The sequence below is a fragment of the Alternaria postmessia genome (assembly GCF_024291825.1).
Source record: "Alternaria postmessia strain BMP 2775 chromosome Unknown scaffold_143, whole genome shotgun sequence".
NCBI lineage: Eukaryota > Fungi > Ascomycota > Dothideomycetes > Pleosporales > Pleosporaceae > Alternaria > Alternaria postmessia.
Window position 1 is genome coordinate 2,547 of NW_026260216.1, and position 10,553 is coordinate 13,099.

Here is a 10,553-nt window from a genome sequence, read left to right on the forward strand (position 1 = left end):
GCGACGGAAATTGTCATACAAACGGTTATCGAGAAGAACTGCTGGTTGCGCACATTGTACCGCAGGGTGAGCTGAATTGGCAGATGACCGACAGCACGTTTCAACACAATCGTAGTCTGACCAGCGGTATGGATGATACGGGCAATGTGTTGCTCTTGCAAGCCAGCCTGCACATTGCCTTTGACAGGCCTCGGTTAGTCTTTATGCCGAAGCTTTCGGGTAACGATGTTGGGGCGCGGTTAGTTCCCCATCCACTCAACCCTTCAGCAGAGTTCGAGCACCTCTACCACGACCGTGAGCTGCACCAGTCAGACGTCGGCGTTGGGATAGTGTTCACGCGCTTCGCATGGACGCAGTCCTGCACGACTGCGCAGTGCAACTGAAAAAAGTACGTATGATCAGTGGACTACTGACCATGATCCAGGATAGTACATATCGTCAGCTAGGCTTCACAACTAAATACTGATGAGTGTCGTGCTGCTCAATGCTGTTTGTTGTGCCAGGAGTACTGTGAGCAAAAACGTAAAACTTCATTTCCAGATCTAAATCGAGCTATTGAGTGCTTGCATGACGAACAGCTTGGTGTTCCCCAGAACGGCGTTTTCTTTTTTTCTTGCCTGGACCAAGCACGGCGCCTGAACTTGCCACAGAATCGCACTCAGTAGGTTCCTGCTCGGGGGCTCTTGCCGTACAGGGTCGAACCGCCAACTGCCCCAATAATTTTCGCCCATCTTCCACCCATATGTGTCCATGACTTCCAAGACGCGCGATGCATCTTTAAACTCCAGATAACCCCAGCCAGATTTCTCTTGCGACCATTTACAGCCCTTCATCTTCGGCAAAATGCTTTCTTTGAAGTAGTTCTCCCATCTGTCGGACAGTCGTTGCGAGTACTCGGGAGGACCGAATGCGATCATGAAGCGGGACATAGTTCTAGTAGAAGCCGCAATGAATAACATGGTTGGCAGGCGAGCGGCCCACCCCACCAACTTTCTGCGCCTTGTGAACTCGTCCCTATTATGGCTCCTCCAATTCAAGCCCTACTAACCTCTTCTGAAGTTAATATACACCTCGCAATCTCAGCTATCAGCAGAAACCAGATTCAGTCTGTAAGAGATGCTGCGCAGACATTTGAAGTCCCCCGAACAACGCTCCGACGCCGACGCGCTGAAAAGCGTATCCGAGGCGATTGCCTACCTGACTCGAGGAAGCTCACCCAGTTAGAAGAGGAGGTGATTATTAGCTATATAATCGATTTGCAACGTGAAGTTTCGCCTACGTACGCAGCTATACGTGATATGGCTGATAAGCTGCTCGCTGCGCGCGGCGAAGGCCAGGTTGGACAGAAGTGGCTAGCCAACTTTATCAAGCGTACAGACAGTCTCACGACGTGTTTCGATCGAGCGTACCATAGACAGGGAGCTCTGTGTGAGGATTCTGCATTGATTAGACGCTGATTTGAGCTCCTGGAGCAGACGAAGGCCAAGTACGGCATCTGTGATGATGACGTCTACAACTTTGATGAGGTTGGCTTTATGATGGGGAAGATCACGACTCAGCTGGTCGTGACAGCGTCAGAGAGGAGACGCAGGCCGAAGGCTATCCAGCCAGGCAATCGCGAGTGGGTAACGGCGATCGCTGCGATCAACGCTGCTGACTGGTCAATACCGCCGTTCCTCATCTTTGCCGGCCAGTATCACCTCTCTACCTGGTATGAAGAAGCAGATATCCCACACGACTGGGCTATCGCAGTCAGCGATAACGGCTGGACAACTAACGAGATAGGAGTTGAGTGGCTAAAGCACTTTGTTAAGCATACTGAGGGCAAAGTGGTTGGAGCACGTCGGCTGCTTATCCTTGATGGCCACGAGCGCCACCAATCGCTTGAGTTTCAAGAGCTCTGCAAGGAGAACAACATATACACGCTCTGTATGCCACCTCACTCATCTCACCTACTTCAGCCTCTCGACGTTGGCTGCTTCTCGCCATTGAAGCACGCGTACAGCCGTGAGGTTGACGCCTCTGGTAGAGCAGCTGGAGTAGGCGTACGGAGCTGCACGTCTAGCTTTGATAGGACAACGTCTGGCTGGAGAGGAACAAGGCTTGCACCTCGAAAAGCTGAGCAGATATTGGCTGACATGAAGGATTGATTGAAGGCTGCCTCAAAGGCTGGCAGGAAGTCAAGCTTGGTGATGTAGTTGATGTGGTGGCGGATCAGGGCTCCCTGGGAGGCTCGTACGCCGAGCAACGTACATGAGCTTGAGACGCAATCAACGTTAATACGTGATCGCGTTCAGCGGCACAAGAGCTCATCGCCTGCCTCTACTATTGAAGCGTTTAATCAGCTTAAGAGAGGGGCTGGGGTTATGATGCTCTCGGCTGAGCTGATGCGTGATCGGATTACCAGCCTCGAGCGAGCCAACGAGGCAGCGTCAGCGCATAAACAACGTAAGAAAAAGTGTATACAGAAGCAAGGGACTTAAACAAAGGGAGAGGGGGAGGATTTACTCGCTCAACGCGAGGTTGAACAGCAGATTTTTCGAGAAGAGCGTCAAGGAGGAGCGCGATCAGGCCTTAGCCGCCAGGCTCTGGCGCGCTGCACGAGGTGCAGGGAGACTAGCCACAACTCATGTACATGCAAGAAAGATACTTAAGATACTGCTCAATCTACTATATACATTATTATCTCTTAACGTGGCTCTAGTGTGCGCTTAAACAGGCGCTAAAAGTTGGTGGGGTGGGCCACTCGCTTGCCAACCATCTTATCGAATATTATGAAGTCCGGACGTTCGTTGTCATCGTATAGCGGCGGGTCGGGCATTCTCTGCTGCCGATAGCGGTATTAGGGGCCAAAGCACCTTCCATGTTTTTCGATTATGCTTCTGGCCGCGCTCACTCGACCACGTGATGCTGATCCCTGTCGACCCAGCCAGCCTGCCGCTGCTTGCCTCAGTCGTCCTCCAACCCCCTGTTCCTGGGATCTCCCCACAGCGTGTCTGCCACCGAGCTCGAATTATTGTATCCTTCACCCCTGCCTACAACGCTTGCTATGCGGTTGTTTCCATCGTCACTCCGAGTTCAGAAAGCAGACAGGTGCTACTTGCACAATGTCACTGCTCGATCTGCCGAATGAGCTACTCCTAAGTGTATCAGAATACCTAGCGTCGGAGGGAGACGTCAACGCCGTTGCGCAAGCCAACCGCCACCTCAACCGGCTCTTAGGATCCTACCTATACCGCTACAACGTACAGCAATCTGGAAGCTCAGCGCTGTTGTGGGCTGCCCGACATGGTCGAGAGGCGACAGCGCAAAAGTCGCTGAGGGAAAGAGCCAACATACAGGCCACAGATGACGAGGAGGCGGAGGAGATAGCGCTATTCTTGGCGGCAGAAAATGGGCATAAACAGGTGGTGAAGCTGCTACTGGACAAAAGCATCGACGTCAACGCACAGGATGGATGCTACGACGACGCACTCTGCGTGGCTTCATATAAAGGCCACGAGGCGGTGGTAAGGCTACTGCTCGACGAAAGCCCTAACTCGAACGCACGGCGCGGATACTACAGCAACGCACTTTACGCAGCTTCACAAGGAGGTCACGAGACGGTGGTGAGGCTGCTACTGGACAGGGGCGCTGACGTCAACGTACAGCGCAGACACTACGGCAGCTCACTCCAGGCGGCTTCGCAAGGAGGTCACGAGGCGGTGGTCAGGCTGCTACTGGGCCAAGGTGCCGACGTCAACGCGAAGGGCGGAGTCTACGGCAGCTCACTCTACGCAGCTTCGCAAGGAGACCACGGGGCAGTGGTCAGGCTACTACTGGACCGAGGTGCCGACGTCAATGCACAGTGCGGACACTACGGTAACGCACTCCAGGTAGCTTCAGCTAGAGGCCACTGGGACATCGTGAAGCTACTGCTGAGCAAAGAACCAAACAAGGCTATTCTGACAGCAAAGAATACCCCCGCTCAACATAACGACTAGCAATGTCCACCTCGACGTCGTCAGGTTTCTGCTGGAACAGGGGCCATAGATTACGGGTCCCGGTATTGACACTGCCACTCTATCTCAAGCCGTCTGATTTTCAAAGATCGTCAGAGTCTGTTGCGTCTCTTTCATGACCATTGCCACAGCCACATATATCCATCTGTATGCAGCCTGATGAAGCGCATGATGTAACGACGCAAAGCCACCTCTAAGTTCCCGCTTTACCTTGACCAGTGCTCACGGGCATTTGACGACCGTGACTCCCTCACTACCGTCAGAGGTCACGCCGAAGCACCTCTCGAATGTCCTGATCGTTGGCTGGTCTGCGAAGCTGAAGAGCGGTGCGACGATCAGCCTTCCTAGCACCGAAGCGTACGTGTCAGATATAGTCGTCTGTTGCGTTGTGTCTAGAAGCTACACGACGGCATTGTTGGAAGCCAGTTGCGGCCTAGTTGCTGGGCAGGTGGTTGTCAACATGGGCTATACGTCGGGGCCTGTGAAGCTCACCCTGCTCCTGATCTGAGTCCGTCTTCGCACGTCATAGGGCGATTGGCAAAAGCATCGCACAGCCTACCTAAATACACATGTGGAGTGCAAGCAGCGGGCAATCACAGCTAAGCTGCCTCAGGCTTGGTGTCTAGTGAGGCAACACGTCAGGTCGGGATATTGGTAATCTGTGCATTCTCATGAACTGCTCTCAGCCCACCAGGTTGTTCGCTGCATAGGAAGGGAGGTTACTCATCGCCACTATGGACTCGCGCCATAAGCAAGCGTCTAGCGACAGCCGCTGACACCGTTTTAGCTACGTTCTCATTTCTATTCAGACTCTCCACTCTTCCGCGTCAACTCGAAGCACAATATGAAGGGTGTTTGAGTGGTCGGCACGACAACTCTCTGAATATGGCAGCCAGTATCTACCGTCGCCTCTATCACAGCTTCAAGCGACGGCGACAGCGACTAGGCACGCAGCAGGTATTGCATGAATGTTATGATTGCATCCCCAGCTGTCAACTTTGAGCGCTGCGACTTGTTTGTATCTGACGTGGCCTTGACGTCTTCAAGGCGATGGGTGTTGACCATAAATTCCGGTTGCGAGATGTTTGCTGTATGATCTCTTCCGTTTCCCATGGGATGTAACGGATGCGTAGCCTAACATCCCTCCCTATGTAACGGAACACCCGGTGGGCCGGAATGAGCCAACGAGAGGGCAGGGATAGCATCTTTCCCGACACGATACTCTATCTCATTGTTTAATTCCGGCACACAGGGTTTTCTGTCGTATAGGGAGGGACTTTAGGGCGATGCGGGACAGGAGTGAGCATCTCAGGATCGTGGAACTAGTTGAAGCGTCTCCTCACAGAGCCACTCAGCCATAGGCATCATCCGTCAGTGAGGTGAAGGATTGATGAGAACACGATGCGCATAGCTGCTAGGCGTTGTTGACTGTCATGGAGCTAACAGGGTCGCTCGGGCGATTTGGTAGGCCCTTCCTACTTAGACCCAGTACAGCGACGCGTGTCGCGAGTCGTCATAGATCCGTAATCCATAGTCAAGTATGCGCCAACGGGTTTTACTTCTGACACCGAGCCTGGAGCTTGTTCCTCGTGCACACAAGTTCATAGATCCTGTTCTGACTCTGTTTACCATTGACATTTGCCATGGTACCGGTCCGGTAAGCTCTAAGCAGGATACAGAGCATTTGACGCCGTGCTATCGCTCTGTCAGCCTTCGCTCTATGTGTACGAGCGCAATCGACCTCGTGCCTATGATCCGTGACAAACCCAGCTTCGACCTGTCCATATCGCCCGCGACCAAACCACGACAATGCACGAGTACGCATACGCTGTGCTCGGCCTACAAGACTGTGCATCCATCAACATCGCCGGCTATCATAGAAAAGATAGCGAGGCACGATTCTATTCTCAATATCGACGATTGTTGCCCTGGAGGACTGTTGTGTCACTCTCGCATTGTCTTTCCACGGTGCCAAAGGCGTGTGTCCCATGCTGGAATGAAGGAGTGCAATCGTTCATGCAGTGGCAGGATCAGTTCATTGCTGCAGTAATCGTACTTTTGCTATTTGCAACATGGCTGCAGATTGATCTTCTCCCGGCTTCCTTCGCCTATGAGCCTTTGACCAGATCTTGACTGGCTCTCGTGCCATGGCTACGAACAAGTGAGAGGGTGGAACTTGATTTCGTCGCTACGAAGATGGTGGAGAGACTAGTGTTGACGTTCCATGAATGCAATCAATACGACCTACGCTCCACGAAGCTGGACGGACGAATGAGCTATGTCAGATTAGCTCTGCGATCAGGCCTACTGGAGTCTACGATTGAAGCGCGTCAGAGTTGAAACAAAGACTATCGCGGCAGTACTAACTCAGCCCTTGGCTCACTGAGCCATAGGAATCGGCCAACACGCGTAACTCTGGTCTTTGGGCTTCGGCCTGCCGTTTTCTGCGGTGCTGCGAGGCTCGTCGTGACCAACAAGCTTCTGTCCGTTCGATCTAGCGGCCAGATTAGTTGCAAAGGTCCCACCCGAGAGCGATGCTCCATGGTGTTCGGATAGAAACAATCTCATGTCGCTGTGGGTATGTGGCGACGGAAGCTGAGCAGGGAGATGATGCAATCCGATCATTTCGGCAGCGTCCGTAATCTAGAACTAGTTCGAACATTCTCGTTATATCGTTCAGACCCAGGCAACAGGAAAATACAAGAGAGCGAAGACTAGGCTGAAGCGAAAGGTGGGGGTGGATACGTGCTACGCTGGAACAGCAGCAGTATGCTAAGCACTCGCTAAGAGTTAGCTTGAAACAGAATCGTGCTGTGTACTAGTGTGTCTGGGTTCTGTCATACAGACATATCAAGGACTTTGTTGACGTTGTCGTTCGTCTCGGAAAATCTTTGAGGAAAAGTTGTACAACGTCCTACCACACGGTTAGGTGCATGCGTTGTAGCTAAAAAGTTCAGGGAAGAGTGCATGTTATATTCAATGTAGCATTCTAGCTGGGCTGCTGGAAGGTCATTACAGGGACTTATCAGCACCAACGTTCCCTGACAGCGCTTGGCCTGCGACACCCTTGACTCGTTTTCGCGTGGACTGTTGGTGGTCCGGGCTTCCAGATGTTCGGCTCAGCCGCGGAGACTGTTGGCAATCTCACTCTCCGTCATTCTCCGTTAACACCATACTCCGCAACTTTCGCTCTGCGTCTGTGGAGCAGCACTACTATCGATAACGCATCGATTCTCTCCTTTACTCTTGGCTTTCCAGCGTCGCGTTTCCCGTGCCTCTGTAGCTGCGTTGTTTCGTGCACGACGTACAGTCATGGCGCTCAGCATCATCAAGCAGCGCATCGCCTACTATGGTGCAGGCGATCTGATCGCCGCACTACCGCCCCACGACTTGATGGAGTGGGTACTCCATCCTGCAGCAACACCGCCGAAAGCGCTTGTGATAGGCACTTGCGATGGACGCGACGTCCTTGCCTTTATGAAAAGCTTCGGTGGCAGCCCACGCAGGGTGCAGTATTGCTTCAAGCCAACCGACCGCCGGCTCAATGCATCCACAGCACAGTCACTTGCGCCAGACGAGGTGGTGAAATTGCCACTCAACGAGCCGTTTAGGCACAGCGCCGATACCTCTGAGCTGGGGAAGAGGAACCTCGGCATCGTCGTTCAATGGTACTTCGTCAACATGATCGAACCAGAGGTTGACTATGTCAAGTATTGTCCACAACTTTACAATGCTCTGCAGGATATCGACGCAAGGAAACGTGCCGAAGACGAGTCTAGGACACCGAGACCCGAAGAACCTAGGGGCGCACAAGATCAACGTTTGAGTTACCACAGCCATCCTAGTACAGAAGGTGAGGTGACCAGGCAGCTTGTTGCCCCAGGCAAGAGCGCAGAAGAATGCCCGTTAGCCAGCATGAATGACGATGGGCCTTCTGATCTAGAGACACTGCACAATTACTTGGGTTCTCACAACGTGCTTTACTTGCTGAAAAATTTACCTGATGCAGACGAATTCCGATTCGTGCACCAGGACTTCTTGCTCGATGCCCAGCCAAGAAAGCTCTTTGTCGGCTACCATAAAGAACATGGCAACGACATCTATGCGTATATGCGAAAGCCACGCGAATACCACAGGATTGAATTCTACATCGAAAATTCGCACGCACTCTCGAAGACAGTCATCCGCTCGGAAGACGTTGTTAGACAGCGCATCCTGCACCCGTTCGATAAGACTTGTCTAGAAGGTGCCCACAAAATCGGCCAAGACGAGAAAGCACGACTCACACTTATGGTGAAGTGGTACTTCATAGCAGCCGGTGTAGCAAAGGACTGTGTGCTCAGAGAGACGAAGGCTTTTCCCGAGCGCTTGCGGAGTGCACTTGAATACATTGCCGAGCGGATGGGAGCTGCTTCTGCCAGACCACCCTCAATCGACTGCGAACGACAAAATGAGCCTACGACTACACCGGAAGAGGCAAGACCAGCCCAATTCACTACCGCCGAGATTACAACCGGTCTTTTATCATCGCCCAGCACATCTACAACTGCTTCTCCGCGCCCGTCAACTGCTTACGCGGAGCAACTGAATGATCAGGTGAACGCAGTCGACACTCCAATATCGCGACTCGCTAAACGCACTGCTGATGATGCAGAGTTCGAAGACCTCGCTGGGATAGTGTTGGAAGTGCTTGCAACGGACCAGAACCTCAAGAGTCAAATTGACGACATTGACAAGCAGATTGAGGTGTTGCAGACTGAACGCAAGGACTTGGTAGAAAGGAGGAAGCATACAAAGAGAAGATTTACGAGCCAGACTTTGGCGATTGCATCGAAGATGGATGGTAAGAGGCATCAGGACTCGGTTTAGAGTCTGGCGTCCAATACTGCTGCATTCACCATGTCCCGCTGCTCTGGAAACAACAGTGTAACGCAATCCCAACGCAATCCAATGCATAGTGTGTGATACCTTTCGAGTTAGCATGCAATTGAAACCCAGCAAGCATGGCGCAACTGCACACCATGGGTCGTAAACCGACTCGTCCTGTTTTGTGCAATGCTATACGTTCTCGTGAGTGGTCCCAAAGAGGCAGCGCTCGCCATGCTATCGAAAAAGCTGTTATGAAAGCCATGATTTCTGTAGAAGTCCCGGAGATATCCTTTCTCAACTGCTACAACTCCGCTTGCAGCTGGTCTTCGTCACTTTCGATGTCTGCATCGTTGAGAGTGAGGTGGCACTCATTATGTCTAGCACGCTCGTTCTCTGTGACCATGTTCTTCGACAATCCTACAGCACCCGGCCTACCCGGAGCGAAAGCCGTGGCCATGGATTCGGTGAGCGATTGACCAGCTACCACGGGAACGTCGATCAGCTGCTGCGCCATGGATTGGTTGAGTAGTAGCTCCTCCTGGCGGAGCTTTTCTCTTTCCGCTTATATCTGAATGATCCTTTTTTTTACCCTCTTGATTCATCGTCTCCACATCCTGGTTCATTTTTTTGACGTGGGTGTCCACCTGTACATACATAGTTTGCAAACTCGCTTTGCCCAACAGCTCCTCTGCTTGCCGCATGCATGATGCCTAGAGGAAAACCGTGCTCTCCACGATCATGTAGACCATAAGCGTGATTCACTCATAAACCTCACCCTATGGGTCTTGAGACAGAAGGTCACTGAAGCCGTACTAAGCTTGGTATATTCACTGCTACCTGGGATTGTTCCATCGATGATAAATCACCTGATCGACCTCGAACGCGTCGACTGGGTTGCCATAGGCGATATACTACGGTCAGTCACAAACGGCAAGTGACCCAGAACGAACGATGGCATCATTGCTAACGCGCATTCCAGCCCCCCACGACACAGCAATCACTGATATAGGCGCTCTCGCCGATTTACATATCTTCAGCGACTTCAAGACTGCAGCTTGTTTTCAATACTTCCACGTCGGTTGGTGCCTCCACAGTCGTAACGAGAATGCACGCGCCAATCCTGGTATCTCTTCCAATGCCCATTCTGACTGCATCGAGGAACGAGAGCTGGGCCCGATGATGACGTTGTCGCCAATAGATTCGTTGTAGCAGTAATCGCAGTGAAACGGTGTGACAGCGTGTGCATCGCTACCGAGCCGACCGCCGACCGGGCTGTCTGCGCAACGAGATCGGGTGCAGGCCGCGTCTATAGCTGCTCTGGAATAGCGCTCGCGCATACGCTGCACGACTTCGGGTATCGCATCGACGGTGTTGTTGAAGTGATACAGCATAACTGCGCATTGCCTTCGATCATCAACTCAGTGTCGTAGGACATGAAAGGCCCTCCATCTAACATCTTCGACTTCGCAATTCCAGGAGGACTCGCTACTTGCTCATGTCAAGATGGCGATGGCATTGGTGGTGCAGTAATCGTGATAGCTGACAGAGAAGATCACGACGACTGTGTTCTCTGTTGGTGTGCGTTGAACGCTGCCCCAGAAGGGATGGCTGTGCTAAGATCCATATTGTGCGGTGGCTGGTTGTGTACGCGTGACCTTTGACACACCAAAAGCGGGGTTTGGA

At 52.4% G+C, this 10,553-nt stretch overlaps 3 protein-coding genes across 3 annotated transcripts; 2 read left to right on the forward strand and 1 right to left on the reverse strand.

Annotated features, from left to right (window-relative positions):
- Positions 1-3,107: 3,107 nt before the first annotated feature.
- J4E82_010782 (uncharacterized protein) lies at positions 3,108-3,983 on the forward strand (the record flags this gene model as incomplete). Its single annotated transcript, XM_051736992.1, has 1 exon — positions 3,108-3,983. The coding sequence occupies one exon, from the start codon at positions 3,108-3,110 to the stop codon at positions 3,981-3,983; it is 876 nt and encodes a 291-aa protein (XP_051583240.1).
- A 3,330-nt stretch (positions 3,984-7,313) lies between these two features.
- Positions 7,314-8,870, forward strand: J4E82_010783 (uncharacterized protein; the record flags this gene model as incomplete). The annotated part of the gene is made up of 1 exon (XM_051736993.1): positions 7,314-8,870. The coding sequence occupies one exon, from the start codon at positions 7,314-7,316 to the stop codon at positions 8,868-8,870; it is 1,557 nt and encodes a 518-aa protein (XP_051583241.1).
- A 301-nt stretch (positions 8,871-9,171) lies between these two features.
- J4E82_010784 (uncharacterized protein) lies at positions 9,172-9,526 on the reverse strand (the record flags this gene model as incomplete). The annotated part of the gene is made up of 2 exons (XM_051736994.1): positions 9,172-9,408; positions 9,521-9,526. The coding sequence occupies 2 exons, from the start codon at positions 9,524-9,526 to the stop codon at positions 9,172-9,174; spliced, it is 243 nt and encodes an 80-aa protein (XP_051583242.1).
- Positions 9,527-10,553: the final 1,027 nt, after the last annotated feature.